A 27,328-nucleotide genomic window follows, 5' to 3' on the forward strand; every position below is an offset into this window, starting at 1 on the left:
CTTCAGAATATGTTAAAGAAATATATTTTGGAGTAAAATATTTTCTGTTTACTTCAATCCCCACTTTAAAACTTTAAAAGCATTTTACATTTTAAAAGCCAAACTAATGGCTTTGGAGAGATTTGGATTAGAGGTTGTTAGAAATAGACAAAAGATAGATAAATTGGGATAAACAGAAAAAAGTAAATTTAAATATATTATCTCATGTCTTGTTTAGTCAGTCTGTTAGTCTTGAGAATAGATTGGTTCCGTTAAATAGCTGTGTCCCATTCCAGAAAGTGACATTGCAAGTGGCCTCCATACGTGATACAAACAGATCTTTAATAAGAAGTATTTCTAAGGAAACAGAAAAAAGAAACGATTAAACAAAGGTTAAAAACTGTCTAGAGCAGTTTATAGACTAGTTTTTCTAGAGTCTCTGAGGCATCTTCAGAATGCAATGGCAAGCTCACAGATTATTCTGAATTGTGTTACAAAATAGGGGTTCAGGTGAACTTTCTGAGAAGTCCACATCAGCAGGCACGCAGGTTGCTTACATATTAAGCGGCTATTATTTCTCTCAAAGTTTAAGTTGTCTAACTTCAATCTGCAGGGCTTTATAAAAAGCACAGTTTTAATTTCTAAAGATTTCAGGTCAGAAAAAAATGGAAGAAAAAAACCTTAGTTTGGAGACTTGTAGCCAAGAAAGAATTCAAGATTCAGTCCAAACTATAAGCAAATAAGAAAAACTCAAAAGCAATGAATAAGGCTAGAATCTAATAACAGGTGTCTGCATAGTTTTCTTTTGACACCTAATTTTCATCTCTCCAATTCCCCGTTTCTACCAAAGACAAATCATAGTAGAACCAATTTATTTGTGAAATAAGTTTTAGTTATATTATACTTGGTTTGATTATTTGCATGAAGTATGTGATTGGCCATATAGGGTCTTTTTTAAGTGGCTATACTGAGATTTTCCTTATAAGGAATCTCAGGTTAGACTTTCAAAAGTTTCTTGAGCTTAAACGAATCAAAGATTGATCTGTGCTTGTAAATACCTGTAGGAATTGGGTGAATTTCTCTCTTCTCAGGATCTCAAAATAACTTGAGATTCCTGGGTCTGTTGGAAAGTAGCATTCTTTCATCAGTCCCCAACATTTTTGGCACCAGGAACCAGTTTCATGGAAGAGAATTTTTCCAAGGACCAGGGGGCAGGAGAGGAGATGGTTTTGGGATGAAGCTGTTTCAACTCAGGCAGGCATTAGTTAGATTCTCATAAGGAACACACAACCTAGATCCCTTGCATGAACAGTTAACAATAGGATTTGTGCTCTTGTGAGAATCTAATGCCACTGCTGATCTGACAGAAGGTGGAACTCAGGTGGTAATGCCCGCTGCTCACTTCCTGCTGTGTGGCCCAGTTCCTAACAGGCCACAGACATGTACTGCTCTGCAACCAGGAGGATGAGAATGGTGCTTTACTTACCACAGGTCAGGAACTTCGTAAAGAAATGACATAGGCGAGATATGAGGCAAGTCTTTCTAAGAGGCTTTATACTGGCTCTCTCAGTTACTCAAAGTAGTCTGGACATTTCTGAAAATATACCATTCCAGTCAAAGCCTTGATGAAATAACCAGTGTCTGCAACTGTGTACTGTTAAAAAAGAAAACATATTCTTGCTGAACTTATGCAAAATACTAATCCTATAAACTAAAAATGCTCACAAATAGTTTCTAAATTCTGAAGAAGGCAGATAGAAAGAAATATGCTTCAAATTTTGTTCACAAAAGTATATGTTACCCAATCTGTTGTAAGATATAAGTAGCTAAAAAAAAGTGTTTTAACTCTGAAAAAAAAAAAAAAAAACAAATAAACAGCAATGTTTCAAACAAAAAAGTCATTAAAATGATTGCAGTTTTCTATTACTTTTGGCCAATGTAATTAAATCTTGTTCTGCTTGATGTTGGGTTAGCAAACAGACACACACACACACACACACACACACACACACACAGACATGGTTTTTTATAATCTTTCTTACCAAAAACATACTTTACTTTCCTTACACACTTTGCATATTTTTTCCTTATATCTAGTAGTTTTGACTATATATACTTATTACAATGCTAACAATTAGTAACTCTTATTTTAGTAAAAAAACAAAGAAGTAGGTAATTTTAATTACATGTCAGATGCAGAGCCCAGGAAAAAAGACAATGCCTGGAGAATCTAATCTCTCTCAGCATCTCCCAGCAGGGGAGGCACAATGGGATAGGAGAGATGGACCAGGTGTTATCCCCCAGCCTTATCATGGGCATTTATCTAGACCTCTGAATCGAAAAACTCAAATCAAAATATACAGACTTGGAAACAAGTTAATCAAGTATCAAAAATATCAAGCAACGTATTTGTGGCCATAAACCTGCCTGATCAATAGACTCAGACAAAAAAATGTCTAAATTAAAATTCCAAAGACATTTCAATCTTATTTCACCAATAATTTTAAAACTATCTTTATTTCTCAAAGATTGCTAAAATCACATGAGCTTGAAAAGCATCTGGCCTTTCTTAATTTATGACTACTCATTTATTTTTAAATTAATGAGGTACCATGTGTAGACAATATTAAACACATATAGCTATAAATACATTTATACGCATACAGGTATGTATGTATAGAGAGACACAAAGTATAGTACACACATCTGTACACTGAGAGTTTATTGTTTTGATTTTAGAATTTTAGCCATAAGACAGGTAAAACTCACTAGACTAAACAAAAAACAGTTCGATCTAAACTATGCCTTTGTAAATGGAAAAATTTAAAGTTTATCTGGAGAAGCCCTTCTGAGTTTCAGAGAAAACAGGTAGCAAATTTCTATCTCAAAGCACAGAGAAATTTTGATTTTTCAGGAAGCTTGTGTATGGCAAAGGAAGATTTAAAATGAATGCCAAGATTCCATAGGAATTAACCATAAGATTGCATAAGGAGAGCAATCTCATTCAGATAGGTAGCCTTTGATTCAGTCGGTGTTTTTCAAGTGGACCACTGAGCTCGGAGCAGAACTCATTAAGGAACAAGCCTAACTAAGTATTTTTAGTTTATAGGGCCTAATAATTTAAATATGTGAAAAGTGGGTGTAGTTAAAAGGCAAAGCATTTAGATGTTTAAAAATCAAGGGTTTCTGAGAGTTGAACGATGAGAACACATGGACATAGGGAGGGGCATATCCCACACCCGGGCCTGTTGTGGCATGGAGGGAAAGGGGAGGGAGAGCATTAGGAGAAATACCTAATGCATTCCAGGCATAAAACCTAGATGATGGGTTGATGGGTGCAGCAAACAACCATGGCACATGCATACCTATGTAACAAGCTTGCACATTCTGCATGCGTATCCCAGAACTCAAAATAAAACAAACAATCAAGGATTTCACTGAATCCCCAGGTCTTCCCAAAACAGGAAAACTCCATGGAGTCCTGGCCACACAACACTTTCACAGGGCACTTTACTGCAAAGACATTTTTCTCAATGTTTAAACGGCACCATTTCTTATCTAATGTGCAAATCAACGAGTAGCTCCCTGCAGTAACCACCATTTATTGGGAACAGCTGTAGTTGGCCACCTCTAACACTGTTACTCTTGCCTAGCCATTTCGTACACCAAGGTCAGGTTCTCTAACAATACCAAACAATTTCTGGTCAAAAGCCAAAGAGATCAGGTAACACAACACAAAAGAGAGCAGAGTTTTAGACTTGAGAGGAGGTTGCCTATGATCCTTGAAACTGCAAGGATAGGAGACTCCCAGGAAGGAGTGAGAGTACTCAGAGTAACCTTCTTCTGAGTTCCTTAAGGAGTGTGAGTTGTTAGAAGTCTTCTCTAGATCTTTTCCTGTGGTACCAAAAATGACAAAGAGGAAGGAAGGAGAAGTAAAAGTAAATAGGAGAACAATCTTTTTTTTTTCTGGAGACGGAGTTTCACTCTTGTTGCCCCGGCTCAAGGATGGTGCAATCTCAGCTCACTGCAACCTCTCCCTCCCAGTTTCAAGAGATTCTCCTGCCTCAGCCTCTCAAGTAGCTAGAATTACAGGCATGCATCATCACACCTGGCTAATCTGTTGCATTTATTAAAGACAGAGTTACACTAAGTTGGTCAGGCTGATCTCCAACTCCTGACCTCAGGTGATCCACCGACATTGGCATGCCGAAGTGCTGGGATTTATAGGCATGAGCCACGGTGCCCAGCCTGGGAGAACAATTTTTAAGAAAAGAAGGGATCCTGTTTTTGGAAATTGTTTTTAAGTGGACTAAAACTTTTTTTATTTTTTAAACGAGAGATTATGGAAGAAAGGAAAGAGGCTTGGCTAGCAAAGGCAGTCTTGTTACGTAGTCTTCAGAGAGAATAGATGGCAAATGTTTATTTTCAGACCTCTAAAAGCATTAGAATCTCAGTTAATCTTCCCTAGATCTAGACAAGAGGAGGGCTGGCTGCATTCATGCAAATTCTTCACAGACACAAATATCCACCCACAAAAGACAGCTTTGTGGAGCCACTTCAGAATATGTCAAAGAAGTATATTTTGGGTAAAACATTTTGAATTTTGTCACTAGTTCCCAGGCCAAACACTAATTTCTTCTCTGATACATATTATGAAAAGGATGATAATTTGCTACTTATGCAATGGCTTTCTCAAATCATTAATATATCACACCAAAGCTTTGAGTTTTTAGTAAGCTTTAGCTCTAAGCAACTCAAATTCAAAGAAGTATTTTGTCTAAGTTTTCCTAGCTTTTCTAGATGAAATTAGCAAGTTCTAGGTCTGTGCCATTGAAATCAGAATGTCAGCCTGATAAAATTAGAAATGTGACCATTGGCCAGGCACCGTGGCTCACACCTGCAATCCCAGCACTTTGAGAGGCTGAGGCCGCTGATCGCCTGAGGTCAGGGATTTGAGACCAGCCTGGAGAACAGGGAGAAACCCCATCTCTACAAAATACAAAAAATTAGCCTGGCGTGGTAGTGCATGACTGTAATCCCAGCTACTCAGGAGACTGAGACAGTAGAATCACTTGAACCCAGGAGGTGGATATTTCAGTGAGCTGCATTCATGCCAGTGCACTCCAGCCTGGGCAAACTACATCTTAAAAAAAAAAAAAGGAAAAGAAATGTGACCATTAATTTCTGCTACCACTTGCTGCCACATCCATTAAGACTTTTCTTCCAATAATGTGAAACACATGTTGCTGAATTATACTGAAAATTTTTATTTTAGATTAATATTGACATATATTGACACACCATCATTCAAATAAGTTAACATAACTCTCAAATACAACAGAAATCTTGTTAAAATGGCAGTATATGTTTGGATTTTTGGTAGAATGTGCAAAATGTACAATTTTCAATGTGTTATCATAATAACACAGAAAGTAGTATTCAGGTTTATTTATCCTTCTTTTGTTTGTCGTGGCAATATCCTTTGAACAGAGATTAAAAACTCAAGCAAAATAGAATATAGTTGGTACTTGAAGAAAGGAGTTGTGAAAAAGCCCTTTTATAATTTGTATTAAAACTTGAGCGCCGGGCGCGGTGGCTCAAGCCTGTAATCCCAGCACTTTGGGAGGCCGAGGCGGGTGGATCACAAGGTCGAGAGATCGAGACCATCCTGGTCAACATGGTGAAACCGTCTCTACTAAAAATACAATAAAACTAGCTGGGCATGGTGGCGCTTGCCTGTAATCCCAGCTACTGAGGAGGCTGAGGCAGGAGAATTGCCTGAGACCAGGAGGCGGAGGTTGCGGTGAGCCGAGATCGCGCCATTGCACTCCAGCCTGGGTAACAAGAGCAAAACTCCGTCTCAAAAAAAAAAAAACAAAAAAAAAAAAACAAAAAAAACTTGAGCATAAGCACTTAGGTTATATGTTTAAAATATTCTTTTTAATGCATTTTGAACTGAAATTGTCATTTTGAATTGTTGTCTTCAAAATAAAAATTTGCCATGTAAATAAAAACTGTAACGAAACAGTATGTAATTAAAGATTTAATTCTTCTCAAGTGAAGTTGGGGGACTTGCACCTGATCTACAGAGTACTCTTTAGCTTTAACAATCTCAACTTTCACTTTTGCAGAATGCGACTTCCTTGGGTGAAATGCCACAGAAATATGGAAGATGCTTCAGTAAACTTCTTCATGCTTCTTAATGAGCAAACTTTTAGGGAACTGACCTTCTGCAAATTTTTTCTAAAGCTTGAACTTCAGTCCATCACATTACAGCATTGTTACAGCTTCAATTAAATTGTGTAAATCATTTTGATGCACATATATTTTAAAATTATATACATTTTTCAGGAATGGTTAACTTCTCCTCAAACCTTACTTTTCAAAATAATAATTTAAAAACACAATACAGTGAAGTGCCTTTTATATGCATTTAGCCAGTCACGTTTGTAGTCAAAAAATAATAACAAAAGACAGATTTGCTTCTGTAAAATTTAGGTATGATTTGTTTGTTCATCATTATTAGAGAATAAGGAAAGGCAATGCTGTGTATTTTCTCTTATGTACTTTCACGTCTCTATATTCCCTTTTTCCAAGAGACTGGTAATAATTATGAAGTTAGGCTTCTCTTATCATATTCGTTTCAATCATGTTCAGCAAAATAAAACACAGCCCTAGTGAGCATATTGTCTTAGAATTAAGAAAGTGAAGGACATTACTCATTTGTTAAAGTTGGATATCCCTTGTCCCCTAAAAATTGTCCATTTTTCTAAATTTTAACTGATAGTTAAGAGCAGCAGCGGCTCATTAGGAGGGGAATAAGTACATGCAGAAGTAAAGATGAAAGTAGGAAGGAAGTCGAAGAATTACCACCAAGTAGTAAGCCACTAAAACAAGTTAGGGCCAGTGAAGTACACATCATTTTAGCTCAGTACATTTCAGCATAGTACAAGGTGATCTTTTTGATACTGTGGAATCATCTAGGAAACTGTTTACTCTGTTTCATATATTGGCTTATTTGGTTTCAATTGTCTTACTACCCTTAATAAGCCAATTGAAGATCATAATGATTTTGAGAATGATTTCTTTAAAATGATTCAGATTATTTTTCAATGACTTATTACAACATACATTTTGGTATTCTAGAAAGCTTAGATCTCAGCAATAACTATGATGTTACTGTGGCTTGGATGCATAGGCCATTGTGCATTGAGTATACTTTCAAAACACACAAAAAACATTCTGTGGAACAGAGATTCATCATAACGTACTTAGCAGAAGTTTATAAAGCATCTGAAAAACACTTCCTCTGTAAACTAAAAATCACTGTCTGATACGTGGGAGGAAAAAGAATTTGGCTAGTAGAGCAAAGTCTTATTTTAGCATAAAAAGAGAGTGTTGTGAGAAGTTGTTTTCGTATTAAAACAAAGAGAAAAATGGGCAATTGCTGATCTTAACTAAAACTTAATGGACTTGTATGATCCAAAGAATAAAATAAACTCAAGGAAACATAATGAAAATACATTAGAAAAAAAGTTAAACGAAGAAATTGACCTTTATAAGGACTAATTTTTCAGTTACCCAATGTGCTTTTTAAAGGCAAAGTTTAAAAGAGCCAAAAAGAGGTGAAAGAAATGAACATGTGTACTTAGAATATATATTGGTTTTGTATGTAACTTCTTAGTTTTTCTGGACATTTTTCCAACTGAAAGTCTTCAAAATTAATTTAGGAAAAAATCGTAAACAAATGGATTTTTTAAAATTGTAATAGAGGGCTGTAGCAAAGAGAAGTGAATTTTGGGAAAGCTAACCAATTCTCTTTTTCATAAATTTGTGTTAGAAAGCTAGCAATAATACATAGGGAAGTATCCTGGAGGCCTCGTGGTTTGAAATAATTAATTAAGAAGTTGTGACATCTTTTGTCTTCCTTTCCCCAACGTTGTGACAAACTATAAAAATGTTTCTTGTTGCTTAGAAGCGCTTTCTTTCCTTGTATTCATATTTGGATATTTGTAAGCTTCTAATCCAACTGCGTTCTGCTTCATGCTTTGACAAAAGGTATTAAAACCTACGTTAGCCTAAAACTTTCTCATGGTAAATATTTGAAGTTGGATTAAACAAATTGATTTCCTGCATTCTTTATTTTTTTAATTCAAAATTACACTATAGCATTCAACTTAGTTAAAATAAGAAGTCACAAGATATTGATTTATGCTATAGTTTAATGTGTAATGTGTTTTCTCCTAATAGATACACAATTTCCATTAAGGAAAGAAAATATTTTCTCCACTTATAACTCTATTTTATTTCACATAATAATTTTCACCATTACTTCATTCAGAGTAGAAAATAAGTCAGCAATATATTAAATAATAGGGCTATTCTTTTAATATAGCAGTAAATTAAGACATAATTTCTGTTAAGAATATGACAAGTCATCTCATTCATTTATCCAATGCATTAGGTATTACTAATCCAACCATATTTAAACTTAAAGGGATGATTTTTTTGTTTAGTTTCATAATAATGCATTACTTTTTTTCTTTGTTTCTGTGTGAAGCTTTTTAGGGCTAATGAATATATGTATATGGAGTTCTGGGCTCTAGTGTCAATTACATAACCAAATTTCATAAGAGAATGTTAGTTCCTGGCTGTGTTGTCTTAAAATTTACTCACACTACAACATGTCTATCAAGTTATACCTTTAATTTGTGCATAGCTTTAGGGAATTAATTTCTTAAACCAAATTATGAAAAAATAACAATGGAATCTTCTAAAAGGAAAAAGTATACAAAGCTTTCTGAATGATATTACCCCTATGCTTAAAGGCTCAGATGCTTGAATAACTTTTTCAAAGTTAATAAACATGAGATGATGAAAGCAGGAGTTTTAATCTTTATGATAACACATTTGTGTTCATAACTGTTGTAAATACATGGAAACATCTTCAGACATTACCATGTAACTAATATTTACTTATATACATTTGAGTTACTCCTTAGCAAGCTTAGTGTTGCAGAAATATAGCTCAACTTGGTCTGTTTTGTGTAGGTTTATTTTTTATTTTTTATTTTTTGAGATGGAGTCTCGCTCTGTCACCTAGGCTGGAGTGCAGTGGTGCTGTCTCCGCTCACCACGACATCTGCCTCCCGGGTTCAAACGATTCTCCTGCCTCAGCCTCCAGAGTAGCTGGGATTACAGGCGCGCCACCACCATCCCTGGCTAATTTTTGTATTTTTAGTAGAGTTGGGGTTTCATCTGTTGGTCAGGCTGGTCTCAAACTCCTGACCTCGTGATCCTCCCACCTCGGCCTCCCACAGTGCTGGGATTACAGGTGTGAGCCACCACATCAGGCCTAAAATTTTTCTTAATACTTTGCTTGTTTAGTTTTGTTTCCGTTTTGGGGGATTTGGGTTTTTTTGTTTATTGTTTTTCTGTGACAGGGTGGAGTGCAGTGGTGCAGTCACAGCTAACTGAAGCCCTGATTTCCCTGGCTCAAGCAATCTTCCCACCTCAGCCTCCCAGGTAGCTGGAACTCCAAACACACGCCACTACTCCCGGCTATTCTTTTTTTTTTTTTTTTTTTTTTTTTTTTTTGTAGGGATGGGTTTACACCATGTTGCCCAAGCTGGTGTCAAACTCCTGGGCTCAACCCTGAATCACCCCCAACCTCGGCCTTCCAAAGTGGTAATATTACAGGTGTGAGTACTGGGCCTGGGCTTTAATTTTTTTTTTTAATAGATATTGCAATATTGTTCATTTTATCTTATAAGATAGCTTTATCTGGAGCACCATTCAATATTATGTAGATTAAACTTTATCTTCTCCTCCCCATATTGTAAAGGGTGGTATGTAGATTGATCTGGTTAACTATCACAGGGTAAGCTAGCCATTAATATTCTTTCATTGTAAGGTTACTTTGACAATATATCTGTGCCAGCACAGATTGTAAACAAAATTGAGGTTGAACTTCCAACATTGAATTGACTAAATAAATTTGTTTAGATGTAAGCAAGGGGAGTATGTTGTATAGATGTGAAAGAAAAACTAATCAGGCCGGGCACAGTGGCTCAAGCCTGTAATCCCAGCACTTTGGGAGGCCCAAGTGGGTGGATCATGAGATCAAGAGATCGAGACCATCCTGGCCAACATGGTGAAACCCCATCTCTACTAAAAATACAAAAAAAATAGCTGGGCGTGGTGGCGTGCGCCTGTAGTCCCAGCTACCAGGGAGGCTGAGGCAGGAGAATTGCTTGGACCCAGGAGGTGGAGGTTGCAGTGAGCTGAGATCACACCACTGTACTCCAGCCTGGTGCATGGCAACAGAATGAGACTCTGTCTCAAAGAAAAAAAAAAGAAAGAAAGAAAGAAAAGACAAGAAAAGCTAATCAAGCAAGTGAAAGCCAATGAGTTTTGGGGTTTTTTTCACCACACTGTGCCTAAACTCTTACAAGCATACTAAGAGTCTCAAATAGTTTCTCATGTTGTGGAGGAGGCAGATGTGAGAAACTGAGAAAACCAAAGGCAAATCATTATTTTAAGAAAGTTTTCTTAACATTTCATCTTTGAGACATATCGTGCTTTTCCCCCAGAGTTTAATAAATCTGTTTCTGTTTTTGTAATGTACTCATTTGTTGGGGTAGTCTTAATGACCATTGTTCAAGTTAATGGAAAAGAGAGGTGGCCAATGCAATCATTAAAATTAGAACAATAATACATATATTCCATGTAACTCAAGAGTATATAATTTATTTTAACTTTCCAAGATGCTTTTCAAAATGTTTTAATTCATAGTTCAACAGCATAGTCACAACAGGACAAAACTAAAACATAAAAAAATAAAAAAATAAAAAAACTAAGTCCTGCTGAAGCGGGCAAATCACAAGTTCAGGAGATTGAGACCATCCTCGCTAACACAGTGAAACCCTGTCTCTATTAAAAATACAAAAATTTAGCTAGGCATGGTGGCAGGCACCTTGCAGTCCCAGCTACTCAGGAAGCTGAGGCAGGGAAATCACATGAACCATGGAGGCAGAGGTTGCATAAGCCAAGATGGCGCTACTGCACTCTAGCCTGGGCAACAGAGTGAGACTCCATCTCAAAAAACAAACAACCAAAAACCCCACAAACTAAGTCCCTTGGGAGAAGGATCTTTGATTCATTTTTGGTCAGTGGTATTTACAATGAAAAAGAGTTGAAGAACATATAATCCCTCATTGAAATGAATGATAAAATTCCATCTGCTTGCCCAGGCTTTCCTCCCCAAATACACTGTAGCTCCTATGTTTATCATCACACATAAACAGAGTGTTATGATATCAGTCAGAGCCTATTTTTCATTTTTTCAAGAGCCACAGTTTTCCTTAGAAGCCACATTCAAACCCTGTGAAAGCTGAAGTCTATTTTCAGACATTGAACTGAGGAGCTTCACCCACTAATCTAACCCTCTTCTTTTTTTTTTTTTTTTCAGGTGTTTTATTTTTTTTTTTTTTTGTTTTTTTTTTTTTTTTTTTTTTTTGAGATAAGGCTTCTCACTATATTCCTCAGCCTGGAGTACAGTGGCTATTCATAGGCATGATCATAGAGCGCTATAGCCTCAAGTGATTCTTTAACTTCAGCCTCCTGAGTAGCTGGGACTACAGGTGAATGCCACCATGCCTGGTCAATCTTCTTTTTATAGCATGCTCTGGAAAGTTATCATCACTGACCTCTCTGTCCTTTCAGATGTCTTTGAATATCTGTGTCTGGCAGAAGAATATAAACATACAGTTAGCCAAGACTTGTACCACATGAAAAGCTCAATTAAATATACAATGGAATATAGCTTGGAGAACTTTTTGGACGTGGTCAAAGGGAACTGTCATGAGTCATAGTGCCAGAAGAGCCAACTCCCCAATGTTTAGAGTGTGCACCATTTATCATTTACGTAAAGTAGAATCCCAGCCAGCTTTCTGGTGTCACTTAATGGCTATCTTGTTAACTGCTGTATTCTCTATTTTTAACATGCTACTAGGAGTTGGACAATTACATTTGTAGCAGATGTCTATCAACAAAATATTAAAAGATTAGAGAAAGGTACAATATTTCACAGTAAGCATAAGTTTTGTTTTTGTTTTTGTTTTTGTTTTTGAGATGGAGTTTCGCTCTTGTTACCCAGGCTGGAGTGCAATGGCACGATCTCAGCTCACAGCAACCTCCGCCTCCTGGGTTCAGGCAATTCTCCTGCCTCAGCCTCCTGAGTAGCTGGGACTGCAGGCACGCGCCACCATACCCAGCTAACTTTTTGTGTTTTTTAGTAGAGACGGGGTTTCACCATGTTGACCAGGATGGTCTCGATCTCTCGACCTCCCAAAGTGCTGGGATTACAGGCTTGAGCCACCACACCCGGCCCAAGCATAAGTTTTTACTGTCTTAAACTGGATTTCTGGGTCTATTCCATCTTCATATATTGTTATTAATAGTGGCTAGTCTCTAGTTACGGCAACAGCACTACACTTCATACAAAATATGGGTTACGTTCAGCTTTGTCACCCAGGCTGGAGTACAGTGGCACAACCATAGCTCACTGCAACCTTGAACTCCTGCATTTAAGGGACCCTCCAGTCTCAATCTCATGAGCACCTGGGACTACCAGCGTGGGTCACCACACCAGGCTAATTTTTTAGATTTTTTTGTAGAGACACAGCCTCCCTATGTGGGCCAGGCTGGTCTCAAACACTTGGGCACAATTCTTCTGCCTTGGCCTCCCAAAGTAGTGGGATTGCAGGTGTGAGCCACTGTACCCAGCCTATAAACATGTTGTAATATATGCTTGCTTAAAAATAAACAAAAAAGTTTTTTTCTTAATACTTTTAAATCATTCTAGCTGAAGTACCAAATTTTTCTCTATTCCTTAGCACAAAATTCTTCAAGAGAAATTTCTTAAAGTGGTTGTCAGTGGCTCCAGTTCTACAGTCATGTTTTCTTTAACAAAAAGTTCACCAAACAATCCTTGGCAAGGCCATTAATGACCCTTCCACTGCTGAATTCAACTGGAGTTCTCAGTCCTCATTTTACCGGATCTATCACAGTCAAACTGGCCCAATAATCCCATAGACAGTTGTTTTTGAATAATCAGAAATAGATCCTTCTGCTGTTAAAGCTTAAAGCTTGTATTTGTTTTTAGCTGAGTTTCTTGTTTTAGCTGAGTTTCTTCCTCAGGAAATGACCTTTAGGCCTCTCAAAAAAAAGTATCAAAGAACTGAAACTTACGAAATCACCACATGGAGACAATGAGATATTGGACCTCTCTGTTCATCATGATTGCATGCTTGCCTTTCTTACACATAATTATATTTTTCCTCTGCTATATTAGCCCTAAACCATAGTTTTAGTGGATTAGAGAGATGGATTTGAGACTGAGCTCCCATCTCCTCAGCTACAGCCCCTGATTAAAGCCTTCTTCCTTGGCAATACTTGTCTCACTGATCAGCTTTCTGCGTAGTGAGCGCAGAACCTAGACCGAATCCCTGGTATTTCGTTAACAATAACTTTGGATAGAGTTGAACTCCTTTGTCCTGGAAACAGTTTTTTTTCCTTGACTTGACTTCTGATTGTCGCTTTGTTGCCTCTTTCCTTGGTACCTACTCTTTGGTTGACACTGTCTCATCTGCTCAGTTTCCACCCTTGGAATGACCTGGCCTCAGTCTTTAGATATCTTTTCTTTATATTTGGAGTCACTCCCTAGATGGTCCTGTACGAGGACTGGCGGCTGACAAAACCTCTCCAACACTGAACTGAGAAAGGAAGTGGCTTTTTATTCGGTTGGGAGCTTCAGCAGGCTAATGCCTTCAGGAGTGAGCTCTCTGAGAAGCAGCTTCTTTCCCTTTTTAAGGACTTAAAACTCTATAAACGGGGAGCAGAGGTGAAACTGTGTTATTGCCCATTGGCTGAGCAGCTGACCTCACAGTCTTTGACTTTCATTGATTTGCTAATTCATATGCAGCACGTGCGGGAATAGGCAGGAGAGGGGGCTTACGGAGACGGAGACGAGACAAATGCAGTAAAGGTATTTTCAGACGGGGGTCTTGGTCATGTAAATGTGGAGGCTGTGACCCGTGCTGGGCTCTGTCCGGTAGGGATAACATTCTTTGCAGCACTTCAAGGTTTATAGATAGCATAAATGCTGGGAACCGAAAAGGGAGTTATCTTCCCAGTCCTTGGTCCTCATTATGGCCTGGTCAGTGGCGTCAGCAAGTTGCATGACCACGGATTCCAGTTCTTTGGTATTTTATCTTTCTTTACCCTCCTTATCATCGGAAGGGAGGAAGTGGAGGCCTGCGAGGAGGGAGATGGGGAGGGGTTCTCCCCTCTCAGTCTCATCCCAATACCAAACAATATGTATATGCTGGTAACTGTCAAATGTATACTCTAATTTGGGCTGATTGGGGATATAAATTAATATTCTCCAACTTGAAATTCATACATTTTATCTTCATTATACATAGCATAACAAACCCAAAATATGTGGTATGAATACAACTCTTCAACTATTCCTAAGACTTCTCTATATTTCCTAAGGATCCCACATCCTCATTAACTTAAATTGGGACCATATGCGTAGCTCTGGCAGTGAAAAGCATATTTACCTGCTTCATCTGTGTCCCATCCTACTGTAGGTACGCTGGAGACTGTGTGTTCCACACAGTGTAGGCATGCAGTGAAGGAAAATGATCAACATACATAAGACTTCATGTAAACTCAAGAGCACAGTTACAGAAAGTTGCATCACTGAGATTTAAAGGTTGTTTGTTAGCTTGCCTAGCATATCCCAGTATACACTTTGATAATGTGAAGTGAGGGCGCTGCTCTAAAATGTACCTAAAATGTGCCAGTATCAGCAACTCATTAATGGCAGACAAGGACACTGATATCATAGGTTGGAAAAATTAAGAGCCATTTTATTAAATGGCAAAATAAAGTGGTAAAAGTGGCATCTGCAACAGCTGAGGATTCAGACTATGTGCCTAGAGCTCCTAGAAGAAAGATTGGAAAATAGTAAATTGGCAGACAATATGCTCAGGTTGCTGTTGATTGTGATTATCCTTTCCCTGTTCCTCTGCTAATTATTGGATTTGTTTTGGGTGAATAACTCATTTTTTTAGTGAATAGGTCTGTGAATGAAGAGTAGCTTGGCTTGACATGGTGGCTCATGCCTGTAATCCCAGCACTTTGGGAGGCCAAAGCAGTTGGATCACTTGGGGTGAGGACTTTTGAGACCAGCCTGGCCAACATGGTGAAACCCCATCTCTACTAAAAATAAAAGACAGGAGACTATAATCCCAGCTACTCAGGAGGCTGAGGCAGGAGAATCACTTGAACCTGGGAGGCAAAGGTTGCAATGAGCTTAGGTCACATGCCATTGCACTCCAGTCTGGGCAGCAAAAGCAAAACTCCGGTCTCACAAAACAGGTGGGGGGTGTGTGAGCATGGTGGTTTACACCTGTAATCCCAGCACTTTAGGAAGCCAAGGTGGGCAGATCACGAGGTCAGGAGTTCAAAACCAGCCTGGCTAACATGGTGAAACCCCATCTCTACTAAAAATCCAAAAAAAAAAAAAATTGAAATAAGAAATACAAAAAAAAATGTGTATTTCAAATCATTCTAGCTGATGTACCAAATTTTACACTGGGCATGGTGGTGCATGCCTGTAGTCATAACTACCTGGGAGGCTGAGGCAGAAGAATAGCTGGAACCCGGTAGGTGGAGATTGCAGGGAGCTGAGATGGAGCCACTGCACTCCAGCCTGGGCGACTGAGTGAGACTCTGTCTCAAAAAAAAAGAGTAGCCACATTATATCTTATGAAGACTAGTAAATGTATCCTGGAAAGCCAATTCTTTGTGTTGCATGCTGTCAGAAGAGATTCGGGGTTGTCTCTAATGGGAATGAGTATAGCCTATGTTTTTAAGAAGAGATCGAAGGATTGACTATGAGAGAGGCAGTGCCCAAGTACTATAGACACTTCCTTACATTTACCAACCTGCCTTGCCATATGTTGATGGTAGTCTGAGTGACTACTCCTGGCCAATGGACTTCCGTAGAAATGCTGCTTGTCCCTTCTGAACTGAGGCACTTGAAAGCTGGAATGTATCCTCTATTCTCTTCTGTTTTGGCAATGTTGGAGGCAGTTAAACTGTATCCACATTCTAGATGATAGAGCTACCGAATAGAGTGGGGCTGTGCTGCATGCACTGGACTTGATTCCCGACTTTATTACACCAAGCCTCTGAGATTTCAATTATAACTGTTTACACATGATAGCCTAAGCTATACTGATTCAGAAAAGGACCACCAAATCTCTCTTCAACCTTTCTCTTGTAAATTTTCTTCTCCTTTAGTTATTCTTTGCTCAAAAGACAGAAAATGTCCTTTGTTCATAGTTGTTTAAAACAAAAATCTTGGGGTAGTTTTTGACACCTGCCTATTTTTTACACTTCATGTGTAATTCTACAGCAAATTTTGTTGACTTTTATTCGAAATATGTCCGGAATCAGACCAGCCTGACGAACATGGTGAGACCTGTCTCTACTAAAAATACAAAAATTAGCAGGGCATGATGGTGCATGCCTGTAATCCCAGCTACTTGGGAGGCTGAGGCAGAATTGCCTGAACCCAGGAGGCAGAGGTTGCAGTGAGCTGAGATTGCACCTTTGCATTCCAGCCTGGGCAGCCAAACTCTGCCTCAAAAAGAAGAAAAAGCCACTAAATTCCCTCCCTCCTACCCTCTACTTCATCTTCTGCCACTCTCCTTCAGCCTTACCAGCTAAGTCACTTAGCAGTTGGATTATTTTCAGCATGTAATTTAACCCTTCTGAGATGCAGTTTTCTTATCTATAAAAAATGTCATATTAATAGCTATTTTATGGCATTTGTGTATAAAATAAAATAATTATTGTAATAATGATGAAAATGATTTTTAAGTTTACATAGTACTTACCACATACCAGGAATTATTTTAAATTAAATTAACTCGTTTACTCCTCCCAACAATCCCACAAAGATTATTACCATTATCTGCATTTTTAGGCAAAGAAAATGAGGCAGAGGATATTAGATAACTCTCCAAGGTTGCGTAGGTAGTCAAAGTTAAAAACTTGAATCCAGGCAGTCTAGTTCTAGCATCTGAATACTTAATAACTATATTTCGAGACATTAAAATGTAAAATGTCTGGTATATGCCCAGGACCTAACACTGGTTCATCTTCTTTTCTCAGTAATTGTCGTGGACCGTCCGGGATGGGTAGGCACGTCTGCCCGGGGGTCTCTCGACCTGCAAGAGGGTCCCAATACCTGGAAGAGGGAGTGCGCCTGGGAAAATAATAAAGACAGAGAGAGAGAAAGCGAGGCGTCTGGAGGGCTGATAGGCTGTGCCTAAACAGCAAATTTTATTTTTCAAAGGCCAGGAATAAATACACTTTCTTGGCTCTGGTTTACGTCATAGTAAGAGGAATGTAAATGTATGCCTCACATGGCCTATACGATAGAGAAGTCAGATATACAATCAGTGGTTGTAAAAAGTAACAGAATTTCCTGTAATCACAAAGCTTGTTTGCATCCAGACATTATTCCTCCTGGCTGCAGGTATCTCCGGTTTGATCTTGTTTTAGAACTGAGACGTGAAAAGGTTTTCTGGTTTTGCTCATCAGAATATCTCTTAACCGGATTCTCCTTTGTCTACTCCTGACTCAACTTAACTCAATTTCCCCATTCAGGAATCTCTGAGTCAGGAATCAAAGCCATCCCTTATGGTGGCATTTTGCTTTGCAAATATTGACAGTTAAACCATTATCTAGGGTACAAGGCAGTCTGGTAAGTAAGGTTTAAGGATTATTTTTAAAGTCATAAAAAGGTTAAAAGCAGGAACTGGTTGCCGGTAGGGGGTCACTAGGTCTAGCAGCAACGCATAGTTTTAGGCCCAAATGATATTGTGGTTGATATTAGAAACTGATCATTCATCTTTCTTCCTATATTTCCGGATAGCTCGACTGCCTCCAGTAGGAAACTGTGTTTGGGATCAAACTCACCGTATAGTGAGACTCACGCCTTTTAGGGGTCTCACACGGGAGTGTTCCCCACAAGTAATATTGTTAAAGTATGATTTCACAGAAGTTAAAGACAAATCTGGGATAGGGACAAGTAAAAATAAATAAGCCTTAGGAAAACTCTCATCATTACATGAACAAAGAAACAGTAATACAATTTTTTTTCAAAAATAAAAACAAAGTAAGAAACAAGAATTTCTTAAAAAAAAATTATCCAAAAGCGTAATCCAGAAAAGTAAGCTTTCTAAAATTAAATACTATGAATCAAACCTTGGAACAAGTTTCCAAGGTACAAGTGTTATACCAGTGAATTTTCTCCTTATGTCAGAATAGATTCTGTGAAACTTAAAATTGATTATTTCTGTTTGTGCTCTTTGCGGCTTCAGTGTTTAAACCAAAATAGCAAGGGTAAACCAGAGTTTATATGAAACAATAAGGACCTATGTTATTTAAATCTGAGAAGTGTGCCCTTGCCACCCCCTGTTGTAAATACCAGAAAGCTCAAATATGTTTATATGATAACACTTTTATTGGAATACATTTTTAAAACTGTGAGCCTTTATATTGATCACCACCACAAGATTAAGAAATGCCAGCTCAATCTTCTTCCTCTCAGAAATAACTGCAAAAATAATCTTTTGGAAGTCAGTCTTAAAACCCTGAAACAAAAGCTTGCCTCGCTTGCTGGGATAAGAAGAGAATAGACCATCTACAGCATAGGATGTCTCAGAATCCATCACCTCCATTAGCTCTTCTTTTAGCTTTTCCAGCTGTTAAAATTGTAAAATGATAAGTAATTTGTCTTCTTTAAAAACCGTGCTTTTCTTTGTTGAAGAAGGATAAAAGAAAGAAATAAAAGAGAAAAAATGGAAGAAAGAAAGGAAGGAAGAAAGAAAAGAAGAAAGGAAGAAAGAAAGAAAGAAAAAGGAAGGGAATGAAAGCAAAGGAAGAAAAAAGAGAGTTCTATAAATACAGACATTTTAGAATAGATGTTGTATGGAAGAGTACCACAGTATCATATTGTCACATTTTCTCTATAGACTAGACTTCTAAATTTCTGACAAAATCTCAATCATTTCTTGGAGGGCAAACTGAGGGATATTTGTAAGTCAGATTCTCCTGTTCTTCAAATAAAAATAATCTCAATTGGTATAGCCTAAATTTTTTATTCATCATCTGTACTCCAACCATTCCTAAAATTGAAAGAATTTGATTAAAAATAATGTTAAAATAACTACAAAAAACTTCAGTTAATTTTTGAAGTTTCTAGAAAGAAACCTATAAATATGATACTTTTGAAACATTTGTTAAAACATGGTTAGGACCTTCAAATTGACCAAAATAGCCTTTTAATATTTGTTAATAACTCCATGGATTTAACATAAATATAAAACAAAAAAACTTAAATATTTAGTGTAGTATATAAAAGAGTAATTATTTCATTTAATGTAAATGAACATTTAGAAAAAGCAAGTCCCAAGACAAAATAGATTCTGTTATTTTTTAATAAATTGAGCTTGGCTTTATTCTTAACTCACCAGTGTTGAAAGGTCTTTGAAGATCAAAATTTTTATTCTGTAGAGCCAGCAATAGTTCCTCACGATTTGTATATTTTTATCTGGAAATATTTCATTTTGTGTAATGATCAAAAATCATGATTTTCAATCTGCATAACTGAAAATATTTCCAATTAAATTGGTCTTACAGGAAACTATCAATTTGTATATTTACCAACTAAAGAAATGTAGAGAGAGTGTGTAATCCAAAGGGATGGGTCATTTAAAAAATTGCTAAATATATATTGAATGTGTATGAACAGTCAAATAGAGACAGAAACAGAGAGGGAGAGAATATATGTGTATACCTGGAGGGTTGTACCCTAAAGTTTTACCTGTGATTGCTTCTGAGTAGTACAACTGGAGTTTAACTTTCCTTTAATCAGTGTTTCTGGAATTTTCTACTATTTTATTTAACATAAGTATAAACTAAAAGTAGTTTTCAAAAGAAAAAATAACATTCTATTTTGTGATTTTTATCTAATATACACATTTATATATAAGCCAGTTTGTGTTCCAAGTATTTCCTTTATAGCATCCAAAAAAGACTGTGGCAGAGCTAGGATGGTGTCTACCTCTTTCATATTGACAGCTTTTCATCTTTGTCAATTTACATCACAGCCATTCATTCCTCAGGTGCCTGTCTCAGTACTATAATTATCTTTACTCTGGAGTAGAAATTGAGACAACAGATTTCTAACAAGCTATAAAACATGAAGATTCAACAAAATATCCATTAACAAATAATTCAGTTGAAATACTAATTAGTATATTACAATGAACTTTTGTGAGATAGTCTGAAAAGTCAAACCTTTATCACATAATTTCTGTAAAATAGTTTTTTCTTCTCCCAATCTCCTTGTACTGACTGATAGAGTGTGAGTAGAAGCAATATTAATGAGGTTTACATTTAGGAGTGAGTACTGTGATTTCAGCTGGAGAAATGGCTTATAAGTTCATTAGAATATTTCTTAAAATCATCTGTCTTTCCTGTGTCTACAAAATATTAGTTGATAAATTCAAACAATTAAATGGCTAATTAAAAGAAGAAAATGAATAGTTTGGGGAAGGTGACAAGATCACAGCTTTCTACCTTAACCAAAGGTACTTAATTGTTGTTCAATTCTTCAATTTTCTTTGCTTCATAAACATAAATATTATCTGTAAAATTCTCTTTTGAGTATTTAAAATACCAACAGAATATCAAATTTTGCTCAGCATCAATTATACAAAGACCCTCAGAGAGAGTTTAGTTTAAAAGAAATATATTATTATGAAATAATGTAATTTTTATTTTAATCACTCGTTAAAAATGTTAAATTATAGTCTTTAAAATATTTTCATTGAAAAAAAGAAGGGATATTTTAGAGACATAATAATAACTACTTGTTTCAGAAAGACAATTATAAGAGAAACAATCATTACCTTCAACTTAAAAAATGTATATGACTGAGAGTAATCTAACTAGAAGAGAATGAATATAAAGGTTTTTTCCCCTTAATTCATAGTCCATTCCTTTGCATAAAGTGAAACATTTTTCAAAAAACAAAACTGATATATTTTGCCTTTCTATATTAGTCTTGCTTCCAGTAATTATACCTCCGTAACTACTTGTCTTCAGAAATTCCTTATCACTATCTCTTAAAAAAAAAACTCTTTTACAGGAGTCTCTGAAAAAAAAAAAAAAAAAGTTTTCTCAAGAAATTTTAGAAAGTTGACTTCCAAAGTTAAGTGAAATATTGGCTAAAAAAAATAGAAAATCAGTCATTTCTTGTTTTCATACTTAGTTTTAAAACAGATATAGCTTTAAAAGAATATATATTGTATATATACATATATATATATATATATATATATATATATATATATATATATACCCTTAATGTTTCTATCTTTGAGCAGAGTTAATATTAAAAGGAAATATTTGAATACAAAATATCTGAGTGTAGATGCGCATTTGGCACAAAAGATGGCAAAGCTTCTTCGACATGAGAGAGTGTTTTTGCAAATATTACACAGAAAATACTGATTCATTACTATTTGAGATACTCAATCTTAAAATGTTCAGTTGTCTCTTTGCCTTCCATTTACATGGGAAGGTTTTTACTGCATAGAGACTAGAAATTTTACGAAAAAGAAATCTGGAAACTCCCACAACGATAATATTCTGCAAAATAAATTTTTCATAATCTTCTTTGTCATGATATTCTTTCTTCCTCCTTTGTATTAGGCAGTTTGCCCAATTTCAGGCCTAGTCCCTGAGGCACACTTTTATATGGTCCCTACCAAATGTAAGCTAGGAGGATTGTGTCATTTGTCTTGGATAGTTCTGACACATAGAAAAAAGCTGATAACCCCAAATTTGCAGTCTGTGTCAGCAGATAAATGTTTATTTTAAAATTATATTAAAAGACTAAAAGAAGTAACATAGATGATTTAAAATATATATACATAGAGAAGACCTCACTGTAATTTTGGACTATTTAGATAGAAAATGAACTTCCTAATAATATAATCTTTCTTATTTACATATAATAAAACTGACATCAAAGAGGTCTCTGAGAGAAATAATTCCACTATGCTGTCAATGATACATGCATTATCTCTGTGTGGCATTCTGAGGTCAGAGGTGTTATTTAAATGCAATCTAGCAAATGCTTTAGAGGCAGATTTTTCTCTATTTCAAATACACATGAAATTAAAAGCTACAGTTACCTAATGTTAATTTTGCAAAGTCTTCAAAAATAATTACGTATTTCCTCTCATATTTACATTATGTTAGAAACATTGGAAATCTCATTATTTCATAGAAAGAGCGATGGAGACCTGCCAAATGCAATGATTGTGGCTGGCCAAAGTCAAAATGTGAGTGTTATGGATAAAATCCAGAATTTTTGATTCCCAGGCTTGTATTTAGGTCTCCAAGACTACTTGTTTTTCAATGGGAAAAAATCCTCATAATAAACAATTAGAAATTATGCAATTTTATTTCCACTGCCAACAGAACTACTCTAATTTTTATTGACTGAAGTGACGAGGTCTAGTAAAAATGAATTAGAATCAGAAATGGGAAACTTGATCCCTTTTCTCAATCTAGTGCCATGTAAACAAAATTTATTACATTCTGTCTTGGTTCTCCCTAAGTAAGCTGAGAATAAAAGGTTATCTCCCTCTTCCTGACTAGGAAGCAAGTTTGATGAAAGAAACAGCAATAATTTTAAGCTGAAAAAGATATTAGAGAGCATTACTTTAAGTCACTATTTTGGAAACATAAAGAGATGTGTTAAAGCCTAAGTTATTTACCTAATAAACTATCACTAAATCTAGCTCTACTGAGTCTCAGTTTAAGAGCTACTTTTTCTATAGACACACCAAAAATTTTAAAGAACAATTACATAAATTGCAATATTATAAAAGCAGAAACTTGTTGTCACTAATTTTATCATGGTGTATATTTTGTAGATGTCATAGATGGAATTGTTTCATTTAACATAAGTATCCTAAGTATGTTGGAAACTTGATAAATAATGTGTAATGTAGGTGCTGGCATCATCCTCCTGAAACTGCTACGATTTCCCCCAATGCTTTATTTTCCTCAAATCTCTGCAAATACAAGTTTCTATCTTGATTTGTTTTTCTTTGTTGTATTCTCTTTTCATAAATAACTTATGAAAATCTTTCCTTTCCCCAAGATACACTTTTGAAATATGAAGAATGTATTACTATTTACACATTCCCAATCTTTGGTCATGGACTACAAGTGAGAAACAAGTGCCCCAATATTTTTAAAAAAGTATAGTTGAAATTAATTTAGTGCAATATTGGGTAAAATTAATTTGGGTAAAATTTTGGGTAAATTTAGTCTACTTGAGAGGAACAGTATTGAAGATGATATTTAATTCTGATCAGCAACTACTTAAGGGAAATTCGGCCATTAACTAATACTTATTTCTTAAAACATTATTTCAACAATGGCAGAAAAATCAAAGTTATTCAAATAGAAATATAAGACTTACCCACCTGTAAGATTTTAAATTGATGTGTACGTACCTTGGGTAAGATATGGCTGTCCATGCACAGATTGTAAAAAGATCAACACAGATAACAAAGTTAGGAGTCCAAAGCGAAGAGTGCTTGAGAGGATCTTGTTCATGTTAAAAAACTTTCTGAGCTAGCAAAGAAACTGACTTTCCAGGTTAAGATGGATATTTCTATGGCTTTGGAATTCAGTAGAGCTTAGTTGCAAAAGGCAAGTGTGCTTCAGTTACAAATGCTCTGGATAAAGGAAAAAGAGAAAAAGAAAAGAAAGCTATAAGATACAATGCACTCTGTCAACATGAGTCACTACTTGGAGAAGTGACAGGTTAGTTACATAGTCAATGGCAGGAAGAATCCAATCAATACATCTTATACCCACCCATTTCACTAAAAGCAGGCATTCCTATGCATGCCCACACATTCAAATAGATGCACAAGCATGAAGGAAAATCTTGAAATAAAAAACTGTTTGTTGGATTTTCATAATGTATTGTTTAATTTCCTGATTCCAGGATTGATTAACCTCAAATCTTTTTAATACTAAAGCTGAGACATAGAGGGCAGGTAAAAATGGGAACAATGTTTTTCATTTGACTACACTGAGCCAGGTGGCAGTCTTCCTGCTAGTGATGTTAGTTGCAACTATCACTTTATTCTTAACCAACTGAATAAAGTGGAGAAAAGCTCAAATTTGAAATGAATCATACTGGGATCACATTACTGTCTCACTGTATTAGAAAAGGATGGTTTCATTTTGCTGTAAGCAGCACTTTTAAAAAGTAAGGCTGAATTTAATTAACTCAAAGCTGGCAAATGTTCCATTAGTTACTCTCTTTAATACTTGCTTTAATTATGATGGTTTTCTTTTTAAGTCAAAGTCTTTCAGTGTGTCTCCAATTTCAATTTTATGGCTCCAGGGATGCTATAATACAATGACCTCTGGTCTTGGCATTTACTTGTCCCAAAAGACTTTGGATGTATTGACTCTAAAATTGACTCTGTTCCAGTGCATACACTGCAGGACATGGTGGTATTAACTAAGGAGAATGACTAAACTTTTTACTAACCCATTGCTTTAATAAAGTTTCTGAATAAAACCTAAATTACTTAGTTTGATACTTATTTAGGCTTGTTTTCCTTTTACAGGTTCACTTTTCCCTGTATAGTTTTGTGTACCAGCCACATTAGTAATTCATGAACATATGCTTCACTTTCTTCACTTCAGAGGTTGCTGACATGTCTGCCTAGAATCCTTTATTCTACAACCAGCCATTTTAACTCCTGATTTCTGAAGCTATGGATCAAATGCCACCAGAACTGTTTAGTTTAGTTTTCTGGATTCTTTTTCTGCTTTCAGTCATAACTTTTTTTCTCCTTTGGATTGCCACAACATTTTGTTTATTTATCCACTATATATAACAACAACAAATATATATATATATATATATATATATATATATAAAATACATATAATATATATTTTATATATAAACAAAAATACATATATATACATATATAAACTATATATAAACAAAATGTAAAATGAGATGAAGCTGGTTATGTAATGATAAAGGGAACAATTCATCAAAAGGATATAATAATTTTAAATATGTCTGTACCAAACATCAGAGCAGCTAAAATTATAAAGCAAATATTAATAGATCTGAAGAGAGAGATCAGCTGTAATACAATAATAGTAGGTGATTTCAATACTGCATTTTCAACAATGAAAAGATCATACAAACAGAAAATCAATAGGGAGGCATAAGACTTAAATGAAACTATAGACCAAGTGAATCTAACAAGCATATACAGGACATTTCATCCAGCAGCAGAATACACATACTTCTCAGGTGCAAACCAAACATTCTCCAGGATATGTCATGTGATAGGCCACAAACAATTAACAAATTTAAGATCAAGTCATATTATGTATCTTCTCCAACCACAATGGTATGAAAATAGAAATCAATAATAAGTAATTTCATAAAATTCACAAATATATGAAAATTAAACAATATGTTTCCTAAACAACTAATAGACCAAAGTAGAAATTAAAAGAGAAATATAAGAATATCTGGAAACAAATGAAAATGAACACATGATGTACCAAAATTTATGGAATACAGCAAAAGTAGTTCTAAGGGGCAAGTCTGTACCAATAAATGTCTATATTAAAAAAAAAAAGGCCAGGCATGGTGGTTCACACCTGTAACCCCAACACTTTGGGAGGCTGAGATGGGCAGATCACCTGAGGTCAGGAATTTGAGACCAGCCTGATCAACATGGAGAAACCCCATCTCTACCAAAAATACAAAATTAGCCAGATGTGGTGGTGCATGCCTGTAATCCCAGCTAATTGGGAGGCTGAGGCAAGAGAATTGCTTAAACCTGGGAGGCAGAGGTTGAGGTGAGCCAAGATCGCACCATTGCACTCCAGCCTGGGCAACAAGATTGAAACTCTGTCTCAAAGAAAAAAATCTATTAAATCTCAAGAAACTAGAAAAACAAATGCAAACTAAGCCCAAAGTTCCTTACAGGAAATAAATAATAAAGATCATAGCAGATTAAATGAAATAGAGACTAGAAAAACAATAGAAAAGAACAATGTAAGTAGGACTTGTTTTTTTGAAAAGGTAAGAAAAATCCACGAAACGTTAGCTTGACTAAGATAAAAAGTGAGAAGACAAAGTCAGAAAGAATGTAATAGAAGAAATTATCATTGATACCACGGAAATACAATTGATCATGAGACCACTACAAGCAACTGTATATCAACAAATTGGATAACCTGGAAAAAACTAATAAATTTCTAAATTCAAACAACCTACCAAGACTGAATCATGAGGAAATAGAAAATCTGCACAGATCAGTAATGAGTAAATACATTGGGTTGGTAATAAAAAGTCTCCCATCAAAAAAAAAAAAAAAAAAAAAAATCCCAGAAAAAAATCTGATGGCTTCACTGCTGAATTCAACCAAACATTTAAGTAACTAATACAAATCATTGTCACACTCTTCCAAAAATATTAAGAAGAAATAATACTTCCAAACTTATTAGGCCAGCATTACTCTGATATCGAAGCCAGAATGAAGACTTTACAAGAAAAAGTTACAGGCCAGTATCCGTAACAAACGTTGACACAAAAGTCCTCAGCAAAATACTAACAAACCAAGATCAACAACAAATTAAAAGGATCATTCACCATGATCAAGTGTGATTTATCGTAGGGATACAAGGATGGTTCACATACACAAATGAATAAATGTGATCTACCAAATTAATTGAACAAAGAACAAAACTATATGATAATTTCAATAGATGAAGAAAAAACATGATAAAATGCATATCCTTTCATGATAAAAACTCTCAACATATTAAGTATACAATGAATGTACCTTGGCACAATAAAGCCCATAGCTAACATTATATTCAAAGGTAAAAAGTTGAAAGCATATTTTCTAGAATCAGAAACAAAATAAGTATGCCCACTCTCACCATTACTGTTCAATGTTGTACTCAAAGTCCTAGCCTGAAGAATCAAAAAAGAAAGAAAATGTGTCTAGAACAATCAGAAAAAAATACAGAAAGAAAAGGCATCCATATAGGAAAGGAAGAAGTTAAATTTTTCCTGCTGCAGATGGCATGATCATGTATATAGAAAACACTAAAA

General features: G+C 35.8%; 2 protein-coding genes across 4 annotated transcripts in view; one reads left to right on the top strand and one right to left on the bottom strand.

Moving 5' to 3' along the window:
* The window catches only part of OSTN (osteocrin), a 51,484-nt gene extending 42,468 nt beyond the window's left edge, over window positions 1-9,016 (top strand). For all 3 annotated transcript variants that reach the window (XM_010337728.2, XM_003927018.3, XM_074403505.1), the window contains one exon: window positions 6,111-9,016. The gene's annotated coding sequence lies outside the window, so the exon portion shown is untranslated. The remainder of the gene's footprint in view (window positions 1-6,110) is intronic.
* Window positions 9,017-18,587: 9,571 nt separating this feature from the next.
* UTS2B (urotensin 2B) lies at window positions 18,588-23,946 on the bottom strand. The gene is given in 4 exon segments (XM_010337888.3): window positions 18,588-18,862; window positions 19,599-19,678; window positions 22,068-22,082; window positions 23,663-23,946. Coding segments are annotated over 4 exon segments (477 nt in total). The 5' UTR covers window positions 23,770-23,946.
* Window positions 23,947-27,328: the final 3,382 nt, after the last annotated feature.

The sequence above is a fragment of the Saimiri boliviensis genome, chromosome 8 (assembly GCF_048565385.1).
Source record: "Saimiri boliviensis isolate mSaiBol1 chromosome 8, mSaiBol1.pri, whole genome shotgun sequence".
Taxonomy (NCBI): Eukaryota; Metazoa; Chordata; class Mammalia; order Primates; family Cebidae; genus Saimiri; species Saimiri boliviensis.